General features: G+C 40.5%; 2 protein-coding genes across 2 annotated transcripts; one reads left to right on the top strand and one right to left on the bottom strand.

Moving 5' to 3' along the window:
* The first annotated feature begins 428 nt into the window (after positions 1–428).
* Positions 429–19,266, top strand: acadvl (acyl-CoA dehydrogenase very long chain). Its single transcript, XM_008301162.1, has 21 exons — positions 429–548; positions 779–866; positions 965–1,031; positions 3,199–3,270; positions 3,746–3,818; positions 3,932–3,996; positions 4,101–4,235; positions 4,370–4,514; positions 5,655–5,784; positions 5,945–6,070; positions 6,508–6,706; positions 8,146–8,250; positions 8,608–8,694; positions 9,975–10,037; positions 13,194–13,295; positions 13,655–13,752; positions 15,033–15,105; positions 15,342–15,414; positions 15,724–15,796; positions 16,009–16,084; positions 17,807–19,266. Exons 2-21 carry the CDS (start codon positions 793–795, stop codon positions 17,942–17,944), a joined length of 1,974 nt encoding a protein of 657 aa, XP_008299384.1. The 5' UTR covers positions 429–548; positions 779–792; the 3' UTR covers positions 17,945–19,266.
* Positions 19,267–20,533: 1,267 nt separating this feature from the next.
* LOC103371737 (olfactory receptor 11A1) lies at positions 20,534–24,010 on the bottom strand. Its single transcript, XM_008301161.1, has 2 exons — positions 22,934–24,010; positions 20,534–21,564 (listed from the first exon to the last, which is right to left on the bottom strand). Exons 1-2 carry the CDS (start codon positions 23,860–23,862, stop codon positions 21,423–21,425), a joined length of 1,071 nt encoding a protein of 356 aa, XP_008299383.1. The 5' UTR covers positions 23,863–24,010; the 3' UTR covers positions 20,534–21,422.
* Between the last annotated feature and the right edge of the window lie 2,410 nt (positions 24,011–26,420).

The following is a 26,420-nucleotide window of genomic DNA, read 5'->3' as shown; positions in this document are numbered from 1 at the left end:
TCAATATTGTATTATATTTTTAATCATTTCATTTATCCTGAACAGGTATTAAGATTGTCAGAAAGTGCAAATACACCATATTTATAGCAGGTTCTGAAGCATTTATGTTTATCATATTATCATTATTAGCTAATGGCTACCAACAGGGTGCTAATACAATACAATAACAGATATCGAGCAACTAAAACCTGTAGACGGAGAACGAAACGACACACAAAGTTGGAAAGAAATAACACAGAAAAATGAAATAATTTAAAAAAATGAATCTTTTCATATTTTCACACAGCCGCTTATCGTCAGTGATCCACACTTCATTCCTGTTGGTGGCGCTAAAGCACCAAGTTTGCAAAACGTCAAACATCAACGAAGAAGAAGAAAGCGCAGCAGCAGCAGCAGAAGAAGAAGAAGAAGAAGTGGGGGGGGACACAAAAAAAAAAGAAGAAGAAATTGACCTGGTTTGAGGTTGACGTCGCTGGTTGCAGTTTATTTTTTGGAACGGCTGGCTGCTGCTCGGACACCGGGGACGTGTTGTTATATTATTTGAACAGGTGTGTTACCAAACATTAATGTTGCTGGTCTTGGAAAAGGAACCAAAGTATTTTAAGCGGCCTTTTTCTGTTTATTTTTTTCATTCGAGGAGTCTCACTGGCTAAGTTACAAAACAAACGAACGTCGTTACGTAGCCGCTAGCTAGCCGCTATGTTAACCTTTACTGCCTTTTCCGCGTTTGAAAACATGTTTAAGTTATATATATAAAATAACTGTTTGTCTCTTTTAGAGTAAAATAAAATCATGCTGCTTCGTAAAGTGAGCCAGTCTTCCGCCCTGTGTGGTACCATTCTCAGGATTCCTCCGGCGCTATCTGGGTGGGTAATGTTTAAAGTTGTATTTAAATCAGCTGCCATTTTTTTTGTTAGAAATGAGACATTTTTGAAGTAACTATCGTTTCTTGTCTGGACTACAGAGGTCAGCGTCAGGCCGGGGTGGTTGCGCTGCAAAACAGCCGTCTGTACGCCAGCCAAGCAGCCCAGGTACGATACCATTAGCATTCTCTGTAATACAATCATTATCTCTATCACTTTTTCCTGATATATTTGTCGATTTTAAGCTAATGTGTGCATCGTCTGTTTGTTGTCCTTGTTTGGTCCAATGTCTGTCTGACATAACATCGGAACCCTCTCCCGCCGTAAGTGGGGGAAAGTTCACTGGTCACATGACTCCGCTATTAAAGGTGACACCATGAAAGTGGGTGACACTGCTGTTGTTCAGACAAGGGTTCACAACGGGATAGCTTTGTGGAAGATGTCGTCTGTTCTGTGCTTCATACTCCTGAAAATAAGCAATTCACCTGCTGCTTTTATGGAGGAATCAGATAATATCTCTGTTTAAACCATGTGGGAGCAACAGCTAGAGATTATTAAAATGAGAATCAGGTTCCTTTTTGTTGCCAAGAAGGTGTTCACATCAGAGGAATGTGACTTGGTGTTTGGGTGCATAACAGCGACCACTGGCAAGTAAAAAAAAAATATAAGGAAGAATAAAGATAAACAAAAGCGGGTGAAATCAACAGTAAGTGTTAAATGTGATTAAGAAGCATGTGTTCCAATTCAAATGAAGTGTGGCAAATCAAAGCTATTATAAAACAAATAACATATTTACAATGTTATTTAAGTGAGGCAACTGTACAGGTTGTGCAGGAGTATATCCAATTTGGAAGAAACACATGTTACAGTAAATACAAGTGCTTATTTTTATAAAAAGAAATGATGAATGAGAATTAGAAAAGATCAAAATGAGAAAATTGCTTGCAAGAAAGTGTAATGTGAAAAGGTTATATATAAATATATTTTTTGGCTTATTATTTGGTGCAGATTGTTAGATTCAGAAGCAGAGCGCACATGCTTCTGCTACATTTACAGTTTAATTCAGAGTCTTAAGTAAACACTACCTGTTTGATGAGCACAGATGCATGTCTGGAGCTCATTTAGATGTGGTGCCAGAGGCTTTGTGGCTACGCTTACTATATGATAATGTTTTGCCTCTACGATAACACAAATCTATATGGATTTACGTCTGTCTGCTTCGTCCAACTGTTTTGCTTGTGGTTAGGCTGAAGTGAAGTGTTTTATTTTGTAAATGTTGCCCACCTCTTCTCACTTATTCACTTAGGTATATTATAGCTTAGTGTACGTTTGATAAGCATGTTGCAGTTGTGTGTTGTTATGTATGTTAAATGTTACAGGTTCACTCTGGGTACCAGTTTTTTCATCTGTCAAAGCAAGAGCCCTGTGAAAAGTCCTATCACAACATGCATTTAGCTGGAAGGCAGCAATAAAGCAAACTAGTGGCATAGCTTTTGTTGCTTTACAGATTTTTTTAGAAGGTTTTGGAAAAAATACACATAGTAGATTTTAAAAATATGTATCATATGCACAGTACTGCTGCTGTCAGGTGACTCAGCCAGCCAGATGGAACACTGGCATCACCTCTCACCCATTTGGAACTTGGGAACAGCCCCTTGTGCATCTAATCGAGCAGGTGTCCCAGCTGGCTTTGGAAAAACTTTCAGTTATGTTCTATTGGCTCTTAGCACTACATCATGAAACCACAGTGGACAGCACACAGTCTGATGCTGTTTACCTTTGTCCCGGTGTTATTTTTTCACATGAGTGCAAATCTTTGTACTCAGGTTTGTTTTCCTGTTGCATCTTTTGACCTGACAATTTCTCCCCATTTTGTATATCTAATCAAACACTACAAATGCTGTTCATGTTAGTATTTCAATTCAGTTTTGCTCATACGTCCTCTCGGTGCACTTTATGTAGTAACCTCAAAACGCTACAATATTGTAGAGAGAAACTCATCAAATCTCCTTTGAAGAACATTTTGTGACAATGGGGAGGAAAAACCTTCTAACTGGAAGGACGACACTCAGGGTGGGCAGCCATCTGACTTAACTGGTTTGGGTGGAAAGGAGCGCAGAAAAAAAAAAAAAAAGATAAGCACTGAGAAACTCCTAAGCAAACCCTTGGCATATTGGTTGGGACAGTTACCAGAGATCAGAAACCTTCAGCTCCAGAGCCATGGATGACAATTGCTCACAGAGACAGTGTACAGTTCTCATGCTCTTGTACTGAATTGATGAACTGTTTGTAAGCTTGTTCTCTGTTCAACCTCTATTTTGCTTTTTCCCTTTAGGCAGTGTTGGAGAAGCCTGCAGCAGTTGGCAGTGACGCAGCCGCTAAAGTGGAAAAGCAGGCAGTTGCTGCTGTATGTTAACTGTCTATTGTTATTATTTTATAATTAAATATATTTGAGATTACATTATTATGCCTTTTTAATTGTGAAAGGTATTACTGAGCATTTTAATGGTTAAAATTCACCTTTGTTGCAACAAATCAATGACGTTAACACATTTAATAATGACAATACACAGTCCTGCTGATCTATTCTGTTGATTTAGACTGACTTTATTAATCCCAGAGGGAAATTCAGGATCAGCAGGTGGAATTAAAAAAAAACAAACAAAAAAAAACACCACCAAAGGCAGGAGGAAACCGCAAGCTCGTAAAGATGAACATTAAAAAAGCTAAAAAAGTCCATTTTTTAGGCTTCACTGGTGCACAGTAACAGTAAACATTGTTTTTTGTGTGTGTACAGTAAAGTTCTTCAGGCCAACGAGAACTAAACATTTGTACACTCTGTTTGTGTTAACACAAGCTTTACTGTTTGCTTAATTTTGCAGGAATCCAAATCATTCGCTGTCAGCATTTTCAAGGGGCAGATTGCAACTGCTCAAGTGTTCCCCTTTCCCTCAGGTAATCCACAAGATATTCATACCGATGTTTGTTTTCAAAATTGCCCAAAATTTAGACGGTCTGTGGAACTGAAGAAACCGTTGCAGTGTAATCTGTTTTTCTCTGTGCTGTAGTCCTCAGTGAGGAGCAGGATCAGTTCCTTCGAGAGCTCGTGGGGCCAGTCCACAAGTTTTTTGAGGTAATTTTCAACCTCGGTGAAGACATTTGTTGGACCTCATGGATACAGTCTCTTTTTAATGCTCTCACTTACCATTGCATGTTCGTGTTTCTTCCTGTGGACAGGAAGTCAATGATCCTGCCAAGAATGACGCCTTGGAGAAGGTGGAGGATCACACCATGGACGGCCTGAAGGAGATGGGGGCCTTTGGCCTGCAAGTGCCAGCCGACCTGAACGGCCTCGGCCTTTCAAACACCCAGGTACATATGCTTGAGCAGGTTTAGGGATATTAACTTTAACACACATAATCATGAGTGAATATTGTCTACTTGTTAACTGTGTCAGGCAGGGGAGTGCAATGAGACTAATGTGATAATATCCATCCATCCCACAGTATGCCCGACTGGTTGAGATCGTCGGCAGTCATGATTTGGGCGTTGGCATCACTCTGGGTGCCCACCAGTCAATTGGCTTCAAAGGAATTCTGCTTTTTGGGAATCCAGCCCAGAAGGCCAAGTACCTGCCTAAGCTTGCCACAGGTAGGAAGACTAGCGCCAGTGTTTTGATTTACACCTTTAGATCTGAATTGTAGCTTTGCATTGTAGCAAACATGTTTGTCATAGGATAAGGCTGGAGATATATTTATTATTGACAGAAAATGTGTTCTGACTGGTTAGGGTTAATGAAATGTTCTCATCAGATCTGCGCATGTGTGTGAAAAATAGAGTGTAGAGAGAGGAGCGCTGACACAAGATTCTTGTCATCATAACAATGCTATATGTACCATGGGGACAGTTCTGTGCGGGACGTCATCAACCTATGTCAAGTCCATGAATATGCTTACTCTCACTTGGCCCTTTTGCAACAGTAAAGGGAATTATCCATTCATTATAAAAGAAAAAGATCATTCAGACCCTCTTCTGCCACTGTAGTTCAAAATGTCTGATAAGGAATCAGCAGGTGATCTTGTGTTGAGACTGTCAAACAAGATTGTCTCAAGCACTTAACGTGGCTAAGACACTGAGTCTGTAACTTTTCTTCAAAAATACAAAACAGAAAATAACCCAGCATGATGTTTTTTTTTCTGTCAATTGGCGATGTATTACCAAAGTGTTTATCGGTAAGACAGTTAAGATGGAAAAAATGTAAATGTGTCCAGTCGTCGATTCTTAAATTATTTGCCAATGATATTTAAGAATGTCACCACAGGCTTTGGGAAATGCATACTTGAATGAGTTGAATAAGTAACCAAGTCATTTCAAACCAGCCTGTTTCTGGCACCTGGAATTTTATTTATTTATTTATTTCTCCACACTAGTATTTTGTGTCTGTGTTGCGATTTTTCTTTATTATTATTTTTTTTTCTACTCTGTGTTTTTTTTTCTTTTTTTAAAATAAATTTTGCTGTAATGTTCATATTGGTCAAAAGCAAAAGGCACATTTCAATCTCAGTTCAATTTTATTTACATGGCACCAATCCACAACATATGTTATCTCATAGCTCCTCACGTAGTAAGGTGAGAACCCAAAAGCTAAAGTTGACCCAACAATCCAAACATTTCTACCTTTTTGTCACTGATTAAACAATAAAACCTATCTATTTATATATGAAGGCAAAATATGAAGGTGATCAGTCATTTCTATTATATCACACTGTGCTTGTGTTTGTGTCCCTCCAGGTGAGCATATAGCTGCCTTCTGCCTGACCGAACCTGCCAGTGGTTCTGATGCCGCCTCTATCAAGACTACAGCCGTTCAGTCCCCCTGCGGAAAGTACTTCACTCTCAATGGAAGCAAGATCTGGATCAGGTGAGGACACAGTGTACCAGTCTATGTAGTCTGTTGTTTGGTACTTTCACCACAAGGAGGCAGCATTGCATAAAATGTCCAGTAACATGAAGTAATGACTTGAAGCTGCTGTTGTGTTTTTTCCCTGTTTTAATACTTTTTTTTTTTTAAATCTTGACAGCAATGGAGGGTTGGCTGAGATCTTTACAGTGTTCGCCAAGACACCCATGAAGGATCCCAAGACAGGGGAGATGAAGGACAAGATCACAGCTTTCGTTGTTGAGAGGAGCTTTGGAGGAGTGACAAAGTGAGCGAACTCATTCTTAACTTTGTCAACTGTTTGTCACTGAATTCTGATTCAGATTAGATGCTGTGGAGCTACTTTTCACTCTTTAATTAAACAGTTTATTATTATTTATTTAGTTTATTGTTTGGGCTTTTTAGCCTTTATTGTAGTTGATAGTGGAAAGAAAGATATGAAATATAGGGAGAAGAGTGGGGAAAGGACCTGCAGTAAATGGTCATGGGCCAGACTTGAACCCACGACCTCTGCATCAGGGTCTGCAGCCCCTGTTCATGGGTCGCCCGCCCAACCTGCTGAGCTATCTGAGCTCCCCACAGTTGTTTTTTTTTAATTTGTCTTTTTTTTTTCCCCTCTTATTTTTTTTTTGACCTTTTAAATCCTTCTTCTCTATTTTTTATTCCTTCCCTCTTATCAACATCTCTCCATCTTCTTACTTGCAGTGGCCCTCCAGAGAAGAAAATGGGCATCAAGGCATCCAACACAGCCGAGGTCTACTTCGACAATGTTCGCGTGCCAGCCGACTGCGTCCTGGGAGAGGTGGGAGGAGGTTTCAAGGTGGCCATGAACATCCTGAACAACGGCCGCTTTGGCATGGCGGCCGCCCTTTCCGGCACGATGAAGGCCTCCATCGCCAAAGCTGTAAGTACCTAAAGCACCATAAGTGGAGAATATGGTAAACTGTGACAGTAGCGCTCTTCTTCTATTGCTTTTACTTTCTGCCTTGTTGCTATATGTGCTTTGTGGTTTCCTATTCGAGCCTCACCTGTATTGTCTGTTACACCCTTTGTTGCAGTCTTCATTGTGGGTTACTGGGAAATTCCCCTGTCTCTGCTGTGCAACTTCTGAGTGAGGTTGCAAGCGCTGGTAGAATCTGCCGTTTTCCTCGGAAGACTTTCATTTTCAGATTAACAGAAGCAGATCTGCAGTTTAGTCAAATTTGCATTTTATAATGCTGGGACCACTTGAACTGATTGTGGTGTTTATAAAAAGTACAAAAAGTAATGCTGTCCCAAATGTAAACAAGACAGTGTTGAATGTTCATGTACTTAATGCAGCGATCATTTATATCCTTTAAATACTCATTTCAGTCATCATTAGTATGCCATTGCAGGACTGCATGAGAAATTCAAGGCACAAGTTGAAACAGAGGTGTCACAGTGGAAGCTACAGCAGCTAGTGGTCCAGCCAGGCAACAAGTCTCTACATAAGTGTCCACTTTATTCATGATTATAAATCATAATAAAGTAGGATGAAATGAAAAAGACAGCTAAATCAGTACAATAATTTGTGTGACAATTAATTGTCCACTATCATTTCATGGTTGTGACAGACCTAGTTGTGGCATTGGGCCGTATTGCCACCCACTTTGCAGCTCACCACAACAGTAGTCATTGCCCATTATTGTGGTGGCAAGCAGACGAGCCGACTTCCTCTTTCTGGCCAAAACTAGACAACAACACTGGAGAGCTCAGATAAGTGTTAGGAACTGTAGGGCTCACACTTTAGTTACAATTATCTATTAGGCCAAATAGTCTTTTTTTCTCACTCTTATCATTCATTTATGCAGGCAAGGCTGTAAATAAGTGGAAGATTTTCAAGTAAATCCAAGGCTAAACCTAAACCATGCACACAAATGATAACATGCAAACACATTATCAAGATAGTGTCATTCATTAAAAAAATAAAAAAAATACAGACGTGTTTTTATGCTGTCTACACACTTTTCAATGTCAATGGTCTGAAATGTTTGAATTGCTTCAAAACCAGTATTTTCTAATTGGTCAGAACCAGTTGTATTGGGTTGAATAGGGAGCGGTTCAACAGAAAAAAAAAGTCCAAATGGCAGCAACCATATAGATACAAGTCTGCAACAAAGCTATAAAAATAGTGGTTATTGGATGTCAATACAGTTCTATGAGTACATCCTCTATTGGGCTATTTGTTAATTGTTTTTATTGTGTGGGGTGGCCCAGAACGATGGCCAGATTTTAATATGTGGTCACCATGGCCAACACAAGCTACCCCTTTTAGCTCCGCCCCTGGTGATAGTGACCCGCTTATTTTTTTCTTTCCATCAGGTGGACCATGCTGCCAACAGAACCCAGTTTGGAAGCAAGATCCACACCTATGGAGCCATCCAGGAGAAGATGGCTCGCATGACTATGCTGCAATATGTTACTGAGGTCAGTCGCTGGACACTGAATTTTAATGTTTTACCTGCACCTCAGTCGGTATCATATATTGCTGTTATCTTAACAATATCAGATAATTTTTTTCAGCTTTATAGTCAGACAGCATCATCTTTACCAGCTCAATGGTTTTGTCATCACTCTGGTGTTATTCCAAATAGACTTCATTTAAAGGTTTAGGTTAAAATGCTCATTGAATTAAATTAAATGAACTGAAATTACACTCTTGTACTTCTACAAAGCGTTCTGTTGCTTTATTCTCAACTGATGTGGAGAATGTTTGCAGCATCAGTGATCAAGATTTCATGAATTCATGTTAACGTTGCGTTTTGTGTCTTTTTTTTTTTTAAGTCAATGGCCTACATGATCAGTGGAAACATGGACAGTGGAGCAAGTGAATTCCAGATTGAAGCTGCCATCAGCAAGATCTTTGCTTCTGTAAGAACTTCAGTCACACATGTCCTTCAGCTTATTGTGTGTCTTATACCCCTTTTCCACCAAGGAGCACCAGGTGCTCGTGCTGTGCTGGTGCTAGGGCCAGTGCTTAGTTGGTTCCAATCTAACTGGTTGCTTTTCCAGGGAGCCCAGTTAGAGCCACGCCATAGGTCACTGCATATGTAGCCGTTTGCCGAACAACGCTCGCACCACATGAAAGTCCACACAGGACTCCAGACTAACTTTTTTACTGGTGTGACCAACTTTCTCATTTGTTCGCACTTCTCACATTGTCACAGGCAAAACATATGACTTGCTGAATGTTTTCTTATCAATAGAGGCTACAATTTACTGATGTTCCCCAAACGCCCCACATTGCAGGCTGCGGTAGCTGCTGTTGGTGGCCGCGGTGCTCAGACCGGTGTGCAACCAAAAACGACTTTAACAAGAGTAAACTAGGGCATTCTAATGTCAGATTTTACCACGATGAAACTGAGTGATTTTTTTTCTCATGCGGTCTTTTCCATGAGCGGAGTAAACAGCGCATGTAGGTGCGCTCCGTTTTTCATGAGAGGACTGCAGCGTAAGTACCAGTACACCGAAGTAATAAAAGTACGGTTTGCACCACTGTGGTGCTGCTGGTGGGACACAGTTGTACCAGATTTCAGGGCGCAACAGTTTGTGTGAAACCTCCGTGTGTCCCAGGACTCATTCCAAAACATCTGTGATCAGACCAGAGATGTCCTGGCGAAAAACGACACAAATCACCGCTTGTGTGTCCCGTTCATTCAGTGGCCTCTGTGGTCATGATCACCCCGCCCCCAGCCCCTGACGTACTCGGGGCTTTTGAGAGCCTGGAGCCGGTGCTTAGGCGGTGGAAACACAAAGAACTGGTGCTAAGTCAGGCACTAACACGGAACTAGCCCAGAACTAGCACTGGAAATGGTTTGGTGGAAAAGGGGTAAGAGAGGCCTTTGAATGTCAGACTCTAAGTTAACTTGTGAACCTTTTATAAATTGTTGCATTCTTCTTCTCCTGCTTTTTCAGCTATGTATGTACTTTACATATATATATTTGTTTATTTCTTGCACAACACAGCACCTCTTACATAATATTCACGGTGTTCCTTGTTTTGTTAAAGCCTAAAGACTGTGGCTGGTAAATAGAGGAAGTAGATACCTCAAGGCTTATTTGCTGTTTAACGTTAAACTCGACATTGCATTTGACAGAAACAAACTAATTTGCATCTCTTTGTGTCTGTGTGTGCTTTTAAATTGGGACAGGAAGCAGCATGGAGTGTGACTGACGAGTGTATTCAGGTTATGGGCGGCATGGGTTTCATGAAGGTGAGTGCTTAGTCCACATCCTGTCATGTGCAAACCAGGTAACAAGTGAGACGTTTCTTGGAACTAGTATTGAAGCGGTTTGGAGTTGGTTCCTCATATTTAGTACTTAATATCCATGCAAGAAGGGAAAGTCAGGTGGACTCCACATACAGCTGATGTAGTCCAAATGGTTGACTATATTAGGAAGTCAGGAGCTTGACCCTTGCTCCACAGTTTCTGGTCGCCCAAAAAGTTTTCTCTTTGTGTATACATTCGACTAGTTTTACTGCAGGACCAAGGGATGTCTGACCATGGTCATTTAAAATGTTTATGTATCTGCTTATACTTTAACAACTTGAAATATAGTAAGAGAGTTGGGCTATCAGTGTAAAAGAAAGTCACAAAAATGCTCATTAGATGTTCTATGGGGATGTAGGAACATGTTATGAATTATTTAACCAGTTGTTCACCGGCTGGAATTCAGTACGCGACATAGATGTTGTTAATACAGTGCCCTCCCACAATGCCCTTTTCTTGCCAACACAGAATTTCCCACCTCCTAAGTTCGCAACCGTATTAAACAGTAAGAGGTTTTGCCTGGTGGCAGATACTAAATATTAAATCCCTCAGATTGGATAGGATGGGGACGCAAACAAAAAAAAAAACCTGATCAAATTTGATTACTTGTTTTGCAAAGCTTGAAAAAACTTGGGATCAACACTTTTGGAACGTTTTTCCAAGTGCCTGCAAGTGTTACCAATACTGGAAGAAAAATTAAAGTTCTATGTACTATTGATATTTTAAATTAACTTTTGTATTTGGTTTCCTTACTCCCCTGTTTAAACATAGCCTGCGATTCAGCCCAATTCAGTCCTCAATCTTCATCGCATCACAGTTGGGGGCTGCAAGGTGGTTAGGTGGTTAGCACCGTTGCCTCACATCTAGAAGATCCGCGAGTTTGCATGTTCTCCCCGTGCAGCGTGGGTTCTCTCTGGGTTCTCTGGCTTCCTCCCACACAGCACAAAAACACTTTGGGGTTGATTGGTGATTCTAAATCGTCCGTAGGTGTGAATGTGAGTGTGCTTGGTGTCTGTCTCTAAGTGTGTGATAGACTGGTGACCTGTCCAGGGTGTCCCCTGCCTTCACCCTAAGTCAGTTGGGATAGGCTCCTGCCCCCCCTGCCTCCCGAGTGAGGATTAAGCGGTGTATAGATGATGGATGGATGACTGTTGGTTGTAGCTGAGTCACAAATGGCTTCAAGGTTGTGTTGAGGAGCTCAGATGTGGTAAAGTTTCCCAACTGAGCAGCACATCACAGATGAATAATTCAAGGACAGTCAGAAAGTTCAAAATTTTTCAATTCTCTCTCATTCAGTTTCTGGCTCTGATAAAAGATGTCATTTTGGTGTGTGTGCTTTTTAATTGGGGGTTGGAGGGTTAAAGGAAATTAAATTTGCACTATGCACAAATCAGGAAGAGACATAACAACAAAAAAACAAAACCCTGGCGATTACCACTAACAAGTCACAAGCCTTATGTACCGCAGACATTCAAATTTAAGAGCAAACTTGATTTTCAGCTGATAGAATGTAATATAATAATACATATATAATATAATGCATGACTGTTAAACATGTTGCAGAACCGTGATGGTTTCCCTGCAGTTCCTCTTGTATTTTCAGTTCCATGTCTGGATGTTCCCTTTGAAACATGTTCAGTTGGGAATCTGTGGACTTTGTTGATATTCTACTGAGTGCAAGAGTGCATCTCAAACAAGCGTCCTGGAAACTCAAACAAGGATGTGCAATCAGGCCTTTTAGACCACAGTTGGACTGACTGGAAATGAAATAGGTTTTCCTGCTTTACCTGGATCATTCTGTGTATTTACTGTGTACACAACCAATAATAACAAAATATTGCCAGTTTTTTATTTGCAGTCATAACTGACCTAAACTTACAATATGTTGATTTACTTTTTTTTTTTTTTTTTACATGAACTGTATGAATTTTATAGCTTAATATTTCAATCAACTTTGATGTAATCATCCAGCTCTATAAACATCAAACAACTACGCAAAAGCGTTGCTGTAGCGAAGGCAACAGCTTTGTTTCTCAGAGAAGTCGCGTACAGTGTATATGGTGGAAGCTGTTTGACTTGCCGTTGTGGTACTGAGTCACAAAGCCCATACGTGCGAGACGCTCACGTTCAGAAAATGCTAAAACCGCACTGATGGTTTTCTCAGCTCGCTAAAAAGAAAAAAAGAAAATCAACTGAGGGGGCTTACAAGAATAGACTGCAAGGTTTGTAAACAGTTGTTCTGCTCAAAATAAACCAGATCATATGGCAGACTGCCTTGCAAACAAATGTGCCACTTAGCCTGGGTCATAATACAGTGGAAAGTGTGCCGCAGTCATGGAAACAGACTCGCTACACAAATAGCAGGGGTGACACTTAGATGGGGGTGGACAAGATATATAGTACAGTTTAATGCAAGTGAGTTAAACAACAGTGCCCGGATATTCTCAAAATGTAAACAGAAGTTTAAGCTTCGCGAAGTTCTTACTGTAAAATATTATATACACGGCAGATTATTGAAAGGAGTAAAAGTTCACCTTCCCTCACGTTTGTATTACTAATTCTGAAATGAATTGTGCGACGTGAGCCATCTAAGACACTGATGCGACACGTTCATTCTGCTCAAAGTGTGCGTTTTGACTCAGGGTTTCATTTCAGCAAGGAAGCAAAAGTCAGAAGTGCCTCGATGCACATTTTCATTTCTGTGCTGCTTAAAATACGAACAGTGTCTTGAAATAAAAAAAGCACTGCAGTGAACAGGAACTGTCTTAAATCCTCTTTGCAGCTAGTTTTCATGACCTTACTTTAACTTGTGTGAGAAGCTCAGTTAAAATGTGAGAGATATGATAAATATCACACCTCATAGTCTCATATTTTTTGCCTAACATGCCAAGAAAAGCTTGAAGCTTTACCAAAAAAAAAGTAAATTAAGAGTTAATTTTAGTGCAGAATGGTCATAACAGAAAATGTGAAACGTGTGCTTTCTTTACGGTAAATGGAGGGTTATATCCAGCTGTATTCTGGAATTATTTGTTTAAAAATGCCAGTGTTTCTCTCTACAGTGTACAATTAGAAGGTCATTATCATTTTATGTTTCCACAGGACTCCGGAGTGGAGAGAGTAATGAGGGATCTGAGAATTTTCAGAATCTTTGAGGGCACAAACGACATCCTGAGACTCTTTGTGGCTCTCAATGGCTTCCAGGTAACATAAAACCTCTTTGCTGTAATGTTTGTAGCAGCTGTGGTGACCTGATAATGTGTGTGTGTGTATGTGTGTGTGTGTGTGTGTGTGTGTGTGTGTGTGGAAAAGTACAGAGGAAGTGATTTCTGCTTGCTGTCTGAAACTCCTATCTGTACTTCCTATGTGCCTTTTTAATGTGCAACAGCATCTTGTAGTTTTAAAAAACGGTTGATCAAGAAGCTACTTCCTTAAACGGGCTGCTGTCCCTAACGCTCAGATGACTGCACAGACAGACAAAGGGCCACTTTAACAGGATGGAACATATAACCTGGTCATCTGCTCAAACTGAACTATAATACTATATTTTTCCTTCCCTCCAGAATGCTGGCAACCAACTGAAGGGCTTACAGAAAGCCCTGAAGAACCCCCTTGGCAACGCTGGGCTGCTTGCAGGAGAAATCACCAAGAGAGCCAAAAGGTTGCATCACCTTTAGCAAACACACTTCCTCCTTTCTGGGAGGAAGGAAGTGCTAGACTGCTGTAGTTGACAGTGAGAGATGGGGACACCCTTTACAATACTCATTACATGCACAAGGCAGTTTGAGTTCCAGACTGATGTCAGTCCTAGTCTTTGTTACGCAACTTTTCAGGTGTAGCTGATGCCTGAGCAGAAGCTTAACCCCTTACCTGACAGCAGTTATCTCTTCCGTGTTTACAAAATGTAACATTTACAGGACTTGGATAGAAAGCTTTTAAATTCTCCCTCTTCCTGGAACACTTTGCAAAAAGACCGGAAACTTCAAGCGCTGGTCTCTTTAAACACTTCTAAAGTGTTCTTAAATGAGTTGGAGGCAGAAGCATCAGTGTGTGGAGGTTTTTTTCTGATCTCTGCTGAAATGTTGATTTCTTATCTTCTAAATTTAATTTCACCATGTGTTATGAGTATGATGTTTGTGTGGGGGCTGCAAAATGGGACAGTGGTTAGCACCGTTGCCTCGCAGCAAGAAGGTCACCGGTTCGCGTCCCGGTGAAGACACCCAGGATCTTTCTGTGTGGGGTTTGCATGTTCTCCCCGTGCAGCGTGGGTTCTCTCCGGGTTCTCCGGCTTCCTCCCACAGTCCAAAAACATGTTGAGGTTAATTGGTGATTCTAAATTGTCCATAGGTGTGAATGTGAGTGTGCTTGGTTGTCTGTCTCTAAGTGTAGCCCTGTGATAGACTGGTGACCTGTCCAGGGTGTCCCCTGTCTTCACCCTGAGTCAGCTGGGATAGGCTCCAGCCCCCACGACCCTAGTGAGGATAAAGCGGTATATGGATGCATTATGAGTATGATGTTTGTGTGGATAGTGTTGGGACCTTCTTTAAAAAATAGATTTTTAATTTCAATTATCCTTTTCCTGGTTAAATAAAGATTAGAAAAATAAATAAATAAATTATAGCAGTTCCATTGTTGCCAAATTCATTCGTATAAATATTGTACTGTCTTACTCTTTTCCTTTAGCAGTTCACTTCATGCTGTGAGTCGGGCTCTTAAGTGCCGTTATAGTGCACGCAAATGACTCATCATGTAACTTTAATTCAGCTAATTTTTCATCCATATGACAGAAAAGATCCAGAAAGTTAAACAAAATAGCTGTTGAAAAGCCTATTTCTTTTTATTCTGTATATATTTATATGTTTGGGACTGAATGCTGTTGTTTGTGTTTGGTATGTGTGTTCATGTTTAATTAACATGATCTTCTTGTGTGTGTCTTTATAGAAAGGCAGGTTTGAGCACTGGTCTGACACTGCAGGGAACTGTACACCCTGAGCTGGCACAGAGTGGTGAACTGGTATGTTTAAATCTTTTATTTTTGAGTTTATGATGCAGTTTGATATGTTTGCCCTACTCAGCAATAAACCAGATTCTGAAAATGTATGCGAAGCTCTTACCCAAGGCAGCAGGACCGGAGTTAGTGGGTGTCAAAGAGCCCTTGTTTTTCTAAAGGGCTGCCTTTAATTATCCATTCATACTATGGTTATCATGTTGCTTGATTCTGTGTTTTGTTTTTTTTTTGCTGCTTTTCAGACAGTTAAAGCTATCGAACAATTCGGAGTGGTCATTGAGGAGCAGTTGATCAAACACGGCAAGAAGATCATCGGTAAGTGCACATCTGCGGCTGTCAGAGGAAACCTGGTGGGTGTCGGATACAAATCTGTCAAAGTTCCGCAGGTTGCAGCAGTTTGGTGTTTCACTTCGAGGCCAAGTCGTTTCAGATGTTTATAATTGCACACGTTAGCTTACTTGAAAGATCAGAACTTCTTCCACAGAATTCTACCAGTCATATCTAATTCATTGTCGGTGCAATTGTTGATTCTTTGCCCCTTACAAGGAATCATTTAATTACTTGGTAAGTTTGTTCTGTGGCTGTGTAACGTCAGTCAGCTCAACAAGTCGTTTCATTTTTCAGACGAACAGTTCGTCTTGAAGAGAGTGGCAGACTGTGCCATCGACCTCTACGCCATGGTGGTTGTCCTGTCGAGGTATGTGCGAACAGAAGCAGTTAAAGATGTCAGATTCTGTGTGTGCGTGTTTTCTTTTTTCTGTACCGACTCCTGGCCTTTTTGTCTGTCCCCGCTTCATTCTTTCTGCACCCACTTATTCTCTATGATGTGCTTTTATTCCATGTACAAACCCCTACGCAGCCTAAAGCACCGTGCCCTGTGGTTTTTTGTTGTTTTTTTTCTTTCTGCAGGGCCTCACGCTCTCTGAGTCAGGGCCATGCTTCAGCTCAGCATGAGAAGATGCTGTGTGAGACATGGTGCATGGAGGTAAGATCTTCTTCCGAACCAGACTCCTTGACGGAAATGTCTGAATTGATTTGTATCCAGTTTGAACATTATATTATTAACCCTTTCAACACTAAGTAAATGTGTATTCCTTATACACTTCAACACTAAGTAACTTTGCTTGAAATTCATGATCAGATCTGGTTTTGATTAATCAATCATAAATTCTTAAGTAGACTTCACATCATTACATATCTGGTATCAATCAAAAGTAGACAAGATGACAGTTCAATATATCTGTAAGTTTACTCCTGTCATATAGGTGTGAAAAAGAAAAGGTAAACTTCAGAATCACCAGGGATATATGCAATTAATTATCAGTTCTTACATACTGAGACATCAGCCAAAGTCTTGTAATTAGTTAGTTTTGATCGCTGATGAACATTTCGGAAACAAGGTAGCGAAAATCCCATTTTCTGGTGATTTTTGTGGTCAAACGACGTCATTTTACTTCATTTGCATAATTCATTTAATGACTGAATTGCTTGTTCACATACGGGGATTCCCGCTGATAGCCAATCAAAATGAATGGAGCAGAAAGTCGCCATATACTGGAGCCCCACTGTCGAAAGGGTTAAACTGAGGGGGAAAAAAAGCTATGTAACTATACTACACAGGCAACTACTAGTGCTGTACTGATCTGAACAGTTAGGTAGAGTTACTGTAGTAAATGATAGGTTAGAACTTTTGTACAGATAGGACTTAGTGATCATAAAAAGAAGTGCAATAAGAAATTATTTTAACCTGGATAACATTGACAGGCAGTAGTCATTAGTTTGTGACAAATGTTTGTGTCACTGAATGGACAATTTCAGTTACATTATGTAAAAAAAAAATCCCAGATGTTATCTAATAACATATCATAAAATGAGTTATTTAGCATGGATGTCATGTGGGGAGCAAAATAATGGCTGTTTTTTTAAAAATAATATGTAACTAGTTTTGTGTTTCCAGATGCTTTTTCATTAAACAAATATTTACAAATATAAATGGAAATACGATTTACGAATACAATTTAATTTAGTGCATAGCTGACACTTTAAAAAAAAATTAAACGTATAAGAATTGTTATTGTTATTAATCAATCTGAGCAAAACATATAATATATTGCATGGATGTCCACGGTGAGCTGAATGAGCCATTAAAAGGTTACTTCCCCCCGTTTGTCGACACTAAAAATACTATTTAGTCAAACAAGTCAGCCCCCTTCTTCCCACGCTAATGTTGTAATATTTGACCTTACAAGTCATGACAAAAATATTGTATGCCGGCCGTGTCGGCTTACACTGTTATAAAACCACACAACAAAAGCAATGTTTAGCCACATTCAGGCCAGACTCGTGGACCTGCAAAGAAAGAAGGCGGCTGCAACTGCAAGCGCTTGGTAAACCAGATCACGTGTGATGATGTTTACCTGCAGGTGCTGTGATGCAGCGCGTTGAATAAAATGTGCTCAATTATGACTGTTTTCTTTCTTTAGACTTGTTTAAATTTAGCTTGCTGCTTAACACAAAGAAAAAAATAATGGTTAGGACTTCCCTATTATTCAAACATAGTATGTAAATTCTGTGGATGACAAGTTAATGCATGTTGCAAAGTTGTCACAGTGTCATCAATGAAATCCTTAAAGGCTTCTACACTTGACTGTTTGGATGTTTTAGAGTATCAGTTTTAACACCATCTCATCCTCCCTTCACCCCTCAGGCCCATGACCGAGTCATGCGCGACATCAAGCTGCTGCGTTCCAGTGATTCCAAAAAGCTCTTCAAGAACCTGCGGGCCATCTCTGCTGCGGTGGTGGAGAATGGAGGACCAGTGTCTCCTCACCCATTGGGTTTCTAAACACTACACGTCCACACACACAAGTCTTGATGTCTGATTTTGCTCATTATTTTCATCACACGTCTGAATCTCTGACCAGACTCTGGTTCTTGTTCGCCAAGTCCTCCCAGACTTTATCAACTGCATTATTGCCATCATTGCTCCGTTACACATCAGTGCCCTTGTACCTGCTTTGTACAATTAGGCTTTCATGTAAGGAGTGAAACTCAGAAAAGGAAAGATTCACAGCTTTTACACAGACGTCATAAGTTATTGTTCCATCTGGTGTAACCAGTTTTGATGTCTTTGTAAAGCAGTTTTTTGTCATTTATTTATTGAACTCTCGAAAACCTGAGCTGGTGTTGTTATCTTTAGAAAATATGAATGGTTTAGATCGCTCCAAAATATCACAATAGACATTCAGTGCATCTAAAACAGCCAATGACTGACACCTTCCATGTGTGCGTCTGAGACTCTGAAAGGTTTTGCATATTTCCTGGACTTTAGCAATTAAACCTGTCGTAACATTAAGTTATGATGCTATCTCTGTTAATACAACAACATCAATGCAACTGTGAGACCGGAGGCCAGTTAACAGGAAGCTTATCTGTTTTATGGACGAAACTATGTGAAAGGACAGATTGTTAGCTTTTGTTTTGTACACTTGCCTACATTGTGTTGAATGTAGAAAACAGTGCAGTGTTTTTTTTTTTTTTTTCACACCTTTCTGCCTCTTAAGCTCACTCGGTGCTCGCAGATACAAACATGTCAGATGCAAAACCTTTGCCTTAGATACTGGTCCACAGGTGCTGTTAGAAGCCTATCCTGTGTTGTGGTATGACTCAGACACAGAGAGCTTTTCTTCAACTTTACTCTGTACTCTTTACTCATGGCTCCCACATTAACTTCTACTACTTATTTCTTCAACTGCAACTGTAGAAAGTGTAACAGTGTGCATACCTAGTTGTAATATAATTCTAAGAAATGCTAATTTCTTATTGCTCAAACTTTAGGCTTATGACTGTCTGTACATATAATGGAGTGACATAATCTACAGGTGAATATTAGGAAACAATACTGCTGTTAAATGTGATCATATTGCTTTACAGAGATCAAATATTATCGAAAAAGTGATCTGATACGAACACCACATGACTTATTCTGATTTAGTCACAGTGTTTGAGCGGATCCACGTCAAACACACGATTTGGATTCATAACAATCCATTTTTCTGCCTTAGCAAGCATGTGTAAGCGCAACGGATGTCCATATAAATGTAGTTTATTTGTACGGCAGGTTTTCTGTCATTAAACAGCTTTGTGAGGCTTTTGCCTGAAAAAGTACCGCCTCCGCAAAGTTCTTCAAATGTTTTTTTTTCTGTGGTTTGTGTTTTTTCAGAAGCCTTTGCAACTAAAAAAAATGTTAAAACTGATGCTCTAAAAAAAAAAAAAAAATCCCATCAAAGCAATATTTTTTACCCCCTCTTGCCGCCAAACTCACTTCCTACTTCTGTTGCGTTCACAACAACCTGCTACTTTGGTTTCACTTCTGCAGCCCCGCTCTTCCAAGGCAAAGACATTACAGGATTGCCAGTAAGTGCTTTGCTGAAATTGCATTCGGGTTTCGCTGTGAAATACGAATAGGAAGCCTTTCCTGCGCTAACGTACACACTGACACTGCATGTGAGACATAATGAGGCTGTGCCGGCGCATCACAAGCCCTGTGGTTTAAACACTAAGAATTCCCCTGCACATGTTGCTCCGTCTGACTAAAACCAACAGACAAGCTCAGCAGCAATCCTGAAACAGGTTGGCCTGAATGAATATGTTGTTTCCTATATTTTTAGCAGTGGTTCAAACAATTATAGAAAGCATTCAAAGGAGATGGAAGAAAAAAGTCTGCTTTGGTTTGAGATAGTTCTCCAGAAAGAACCAGACATCTCCGAATCACACACTTTAAAAGAAACTGTTTTGGGAAATATATATTTATTGGCTTTATTGCCAAGAGCTAACTAGATAAGAATATAGTTAACGGTGTGTTCTAAATGTGAAGCTTAAGCCAGGATGTAGTTAGCATGGTTAGCAAAAAAGTGCTAATGAAGGGAATAGTTAATCTTGTGAAAACCGCTACTATCACCTCCAGAGTTCACTAATTAAAACATTTATCTGCTATTTAGAGAAAATGTAGTGCATAATTGTCATTATTTAAGTTATATGAGCTATAACTTGTTGCATCAGTGATCGTCAGAGGCGCTAACAGGATAGCTCTGTTAGGCTAACCATCTCTTCACTACTGCAACTTCATATTTACAGTTCCTTCTTAGCTTAGCTTGCCAAAAATAAACTTTAGTTACCATGTTTGTCTACTCCAACACATAAGTAGAATTGTAAAAATGCTCATGAACTAAGAAGCAACATTTTTGTTTAGATGTTTGGACATGCTACCTGTTCCCCACTTATTTAACCAAAGTTAGCATCACCTCACCACCATTAGCCAAACTTCTTACCTCTTCATTTGTAAGACGCTAATGTAATGTTTGAGATCTATGCATCTTTTATGGGCTACTTCTGAATATATTTTAGTCACCAACAAACTAAACTGAACAAAATATACCTGGAGCTTGCAATATTTTATTAAATTATATCCATTCTTTTTGACATAGAGGAGTAAGCTGTAGTTGCTCCAACACATCGTATCTGTACAACAGAATTAACACCATAAAACAACCAAGTACGCACTGTATTTGGAACAATAATGAGCAGATCAGGAAATGTCCCACTGCTCTTGAAGTTGGCGGACATTTTGGGGTTGCATGTTGTGTTAATTGCTTCCAAGTTAAATTGGGAGACAGCTTCTAATACAGCTTAACTTGGTAGAAAATACTCTTGATGCCACAGTAGGAAGAAGTAGTATGGATCCTTTGCACTGCTTATATTTAGTTTCTAATATCCCCTAACATTTAGGTGATCATCACAGCAAATATTCCACTCATAATGTAGAGAAAACTGCCTTCACACGACAACCCCTCTACTTACTTCAGACCTGCAGTTTGTGGCTCAAGGCAGTTAGTCACATTTTAACATCCACAATGTTGATAAAAACAAGATTCACCACATGATATGTCATCTCGCCCGTCCTTGTCGTCGTAACCTCAAAGGATGGAGAACTGTTTGTAGCCTCGAAGTCAGAGAGGCAGGTTGAATTCCCTGGACCAACCAGGTAAATCTACAAAAAGAGAAGTGTTCCCTGTGCGGTTCTGCTGTTAGTCAGCACGTGTGCTCACTGGACGAAAGGTCAAAAACAGCCAAAAATAAAAACATACTTCGGCCCTGTGTTGCAGCATCTCCTGGCCTACAAGTTCTCAGGTCAGGATGGCATCTCTTGGACTGCTTAAAGGGGGGTTCCTTTAGTTCCTTTCAGTCCTGAGCGACTCCCGCTTGAACATCCACATGTTCCTGTCACAGTTAAGATCCTGACATTGACCAGCTTTTTCCCCCCATCAGGCATTGTCTGTACTGGCGTGACAGGCTTGCAAGTCATGTGAGGAACTCCTGACTGGCATCGGCGTGGTTTCCCTCTCCCCCTCTGCTACTTGTGAAGCTTCCAGGGAGATGATGGTTAAAGCCGTCTCGGTTCGCTCCCTGTGGAGGAAACAGAAGAAATAATGAGCTTTTTTTTTTGCCACTGCTGCGGTGTTGCGGCCACTCAAATTTCCAAAACACTAAAAAGGAAAGTATTTACACTTTGATGTGGCATTATTTTGAAATCACCCTGAAAAAGTGGCATTTTAATCGCACATCTAGTCATAGTATGGTGGCATTAGTCATAGTAATATTAAGCTTTAGGCAAATCAGTTGGTTTCACACATTTCTGTAAATCCTTATCTTGGTATTACTCACCGTTCTTCATAGAACTTTTTTGCCAATTCTTCATTTTGGTGCACTGTACACTAAAAATTACAGTAATCGCTACGTAGACTTGGATGTTTTTGTCAAACTGAATAACCCGTTGTCTCACTGCCTCGCTCCTGCCGCTATTTATCAATCCATTTACTTGTGAGAAGAAAAAGGAATGAAGTGGATGCTTTGAAAGACTTATCGTGAGCTATTTTTGACGCTATATTCAGACAGTATTTCATGTGACTTCATGTCACAGTATGTGCTTCACATGTGGACATTTGAATAATTTTCCCCCTGCATGCAAATATCAGTACTGATATAAAAACTGGGGGGAAAAGTTAGTGTATTCATATCTTATTTTATTACTGTACTTTAGTTGAATGTGACTCTTTGTTCTAGTAGCTGTTTCCAAAGAATTAACAGTTTGAAACTCAAGGTTTTATTAATGTTTCATCAAGAACTTGGTGTGGAAAGTCCCTCATTCCAAAAGGACAAAGCTCTGGTTTTCAAACCACATTGGTGGAATAAGCACTCAGATTTTGCTGTACACTTTTTTGGAGCTGTTGTAACAGTGAACTTTCCCCACTGTGGGATCAATAAAGTTATCTTTATCTTTATCTTTATATGTAAAGAAAAAAAATACCACTATGTAAAAATACCATGATACAAGTAAAAGTCACGCTTTAAAACTTTCATTTAGTTAATCGAGTGAAAGTACTAGCATCAAAGTACACTTGAAGTACCAAAAGTACTGATTGCAGGGAATGGGATGTTTCAGAATAATGTACATTATTGCAGTTGTTGTTAATGTGTTCGTCGCTGGCCAAATTCATAAAGTTTCATCTTAATCTGCAATTTTGCATCATCATTTATTAGTTGGTTAACATTTGTATTGTTAAATGTGCAAAATGTCTAAGTTATCAGTTAAATGTGATGGAGTTGGGGGAAAAAGTGCTAATAAAGTAGCAGAAAATGGAACTACTCAAAGTAGAAATTGTACTAAAGTTTAAAACAACACTTGAGTAAATGTCTCTTTACGTGACTTTCCACTGCAACTGATCTCTATCATATATTCAACTCATTATGAATGAATGTAAAGAGGATGGATCACCTTGGCCTGTGGTGCGTTTGGGGCCAGTTGGCACGCACGGTCCACCCGAGGACAGTCTTCAAGTACCGGGAGCAGCAGGGGAATCTGTGACTCAACTGCTCCAAAAGTTCCTCTTTACGCAAGCCGTAAACAACCGGCGCAACGCACTGCGCCAAACTGAAGAAAGCAAAAATAACCACGGCTGACAGCTCTTTGGTTTCCGGCTCGATGAGGTTCTGTTTGAAGAGAATGGACAGGACGAAGCTCACGAAGTTGGGGAGGATGTAAACGGCCAGCTGCGTGCCGTGCAGCGCGATCGTCTTGCAGCCGGCCTTGTTGCGCCGGTTTAGAACTCCCAACCTGCGCCCCTCCACCAGAATCCTCACGTAGCTGTAGAGGATGAGCAGCGTGCACAAACCGATGAACAGTATCTTCTGCAGGCTGCCTTTCCTCAGCTGCTCCGGGCCGCATTGCCCCTCATAGGCGTCCGCGCCGTCCGGGTGAAGGAACAAACCGAGCGGGATCACCAAGGCCACCAGCCAGGTGAGCACCCCCAGCATCCAGGGCCAGTGCCTCACCGCCGTGTAGGCGGACGTGTAGCGCATCGGGTAGCACACGGCGCAGTAGCGGTCCAAAGCCATGGCCGTGAGCGTCAGGAGGATGTTGGAGGCGCTGCTGATCAGAACCGTGATCATGGCCAGGCACGCCGAGCGCCCCGGCTGCGCGTTCAGGTGGAGCTGGTAGTAGAAGACGCTGCTCATGCCCATGTGGACCAGGGCGGAGACCAGCAGGTGGAACACCAGCACGAAGCGGGCATGTCTGCGGAGGCGCTCCTCGCGAACGATGGTCCAGTTGATGATGAGGTTGAAGAGGAGCAGCACCGAGAAGGACGCGGTGGAGACGTAGAAGCGCACGCAGGTGTAGGACTCCGTGGTGTTGTTTCCTGACATTATTTCCTCAGCTGGGTTTGGATGGATTTATGAGACGGTGGCAGCAGTGGAGCTGATGGGGAAGAAACTTAGTCCGCCGCATGATCTTCTCTGTCTGAGCTCTCTCTGAAGACTGACTCAAACTTCCTCTGCGCGCTCTCTGTGGCTCAGTCTGTCTGTCTGTCTGTCTGTCTGTCACTGGTGAAGTCCCTCACTGACAGAATGCATTTCCTATAACCCCCAAACCACCACAGCTACACTTTTAACTGCAGCTTTCCTCACCTAAGTGCCAAAATCAACTTTCAAACTTGCTGTAAGACTACAGATGATCCTCACAAAGATTATAATCTAAACATTTCACACACAACCCCTACCAGAAATAATGAATCAACTTTTATGAGAGATTAATCACATACAGTCCTCCTCAAATGTATTCATTAAAGAAAAGGCAAAATTCACAGCAGTCGCTCAAATAACCAGAAACTGAAAAAAGTAATAATAAATAAAAATTTGCTAAATTATAATTTAGTGGAATAAGACATTGCTTTTGAATTGTGGATGAAAAGAATAATTTAAAAAAATAAAATAAAAAAATACTGTCCCAGATAAATTAGAGCACTTTGCTGATGAGCAGTGGGACAAAAACAAAACAGCTGTCAACAGGTGCAGAAGTCTGATTGAGAGTTACAGAAAACACTTTATTGCCTCAAAGGGTTGTTCAACAATATATTAGTTTATGAGTCCCATCATGCTTGTTTTTATTTTTTATTTTTTTGTACATATATTTCAATTGAACCACAATTCAAAAGCAATGTCATGATTTTCATTAAATTTTTGTTTATTATTACTTTTGTCAATTTCATCTTATTTCAGCTGTTTTGTTTTTCCTTCTTTAATGGGAGGGTATGAATAAATTTAAGGCAACTGTAAGCTACACAGTAATCCGTTTTATCTTTAGTAAAGAATCAGTAATTGATGGTTAAAATGGAATTCCAATCAGATAAAAAAAAATCCCTTTAATAATCAATTTTGTATCTCTGTCAGCAAGTCCCATTTACTCCCACAGTTGGCTCATTCCCTTCTTTAATATTTACATTTCATGATTGCTTCAATTTATAAAATCAGTTTAAAATGTTTAAACAGTGAGTTGCTGCCACCTGCTGCTGTGAGCAGGAAGTTCAGAGGAAAGTGGCATCAACCTGTGATGGAAGCTATGATTCCCTGAGTCATGTAAAGCCCACAGTTGGAAACATCACTTTTAGTTTCCCTAAAAAAAACAATTTGAAAAACCCCATTCAACACTATATTGACATACATTTAACTGTACAGACTGTCTGAGCTCCTTGTCATCCCAGCCAGTCCCTCTCTGCAACAAGAAATCAACATGTAGCTTGATTCAACACAACTCGAACCCACAAAATCTGCCAGAAACTTGTGTGACCAACTAACCTTCAAGGCTCATGTGGCCTCTGTTGCTTGGTCGTGACGATTCGTCCTGTACAACATGAGGAAGATCAGAGCTTTCCTGTCTGAACATGCAGCACAACTCCTGGTACAAGCTCTACTGGCAGGCCCCTCTACATCCACGGTCAAAACTCTGCAGATGATCCAGAACGCAGCAGCACGTCTGGTTTTCAACCAGCCAAAAACAGCACGTCACCCCACTGTTCACATCGCTTCACTGGCTTCCAGTTGTTGCCTGCGTCACATTCAAAACCCTGACACTTGCTTACAAAACCACAACGAGAACAGCTCCCTCCTACCTGAACTCTCTCGCAAACTACACTCGACCAACAAAAACCGCCTGATGCAACCACCACAACAGGTCGATAGCTAGACTCTTCTCCTCTGTGGTTCCCCGGTGGTGGAACGAGCTACCAAACTCAATCTGCTGACTCCCTCTCAGTCTTTAAGAAAAGACTAAAGACCAGCTCTTCACTGAACACCTTTGCACGTGACAGCCCCAAAAACAAAACACCTCCCACACAGCCTGCTGTTGGCATCAACACCCTATCACACTGTAACTTGTTTTATGGCACTTATCTAGATTGCTTTCTCCTGACTAGATCCTTGTTTGTGTTGTATCTTCTCTCAGATGTACGTCGCTTTGGATAAAAGCGTCTGCCAAATGAAATTGTAGAACTGTAGAGTCTTGCACTGGTTTTGGATAGTAGGTCTGCATACAAGCTTGCAAAATTTACATCAGGAGTTACTGTTAAATACATCAAATTACATTTTTATTCTGTTTGCAATTCTACAAACATGGGTGAAGTTTGCAGCTGCATGTGTTTTCTCTGTATTGTAACCAGAGTTGAATGAATAATAGATTATTTTTGACTGCGAAACTCTTTCTGTAGCAAACTGTATCTGCATTTTAGAAGTTCAAAAAAGCATCTAGGAATGTTTTTTGTTACAAAACGTTCTAGTTGAGGATCCACCACAGATGGACATCTTTTCAACTCAAGAAGTCCCTACACAGACGTAAAGGTAAGGCAAATACTTCATTTAGCAGATTAGACTTCTGCTCAGGTGGTCCTGATCTGAATTATCACAGGGTTCTTTATTAAAAAGGTGGCATT

This window comes from Stegastes partitus, unplaced genomic scaffold (genome assembly GCF_000690725.1).
Source record: "Stegastes partitus isolate 25-593 unplaced genomic scaffold, Stegastes_partitus-1.0.2 Scaffold1637, whole genome shotgun sequence".
In the NCBI taxonomy this organism is placed as follows: Eukaryota; Metazoa; Chordata; class Actinopteri; family Pomacentridae; genus Stegastes; species Stegastes partitus.
The sequence above is the reverse complement of the archived record's forward strand: the minus strand, read 5'-3'. Positions and strand labels throughout refer to the sequence as shown.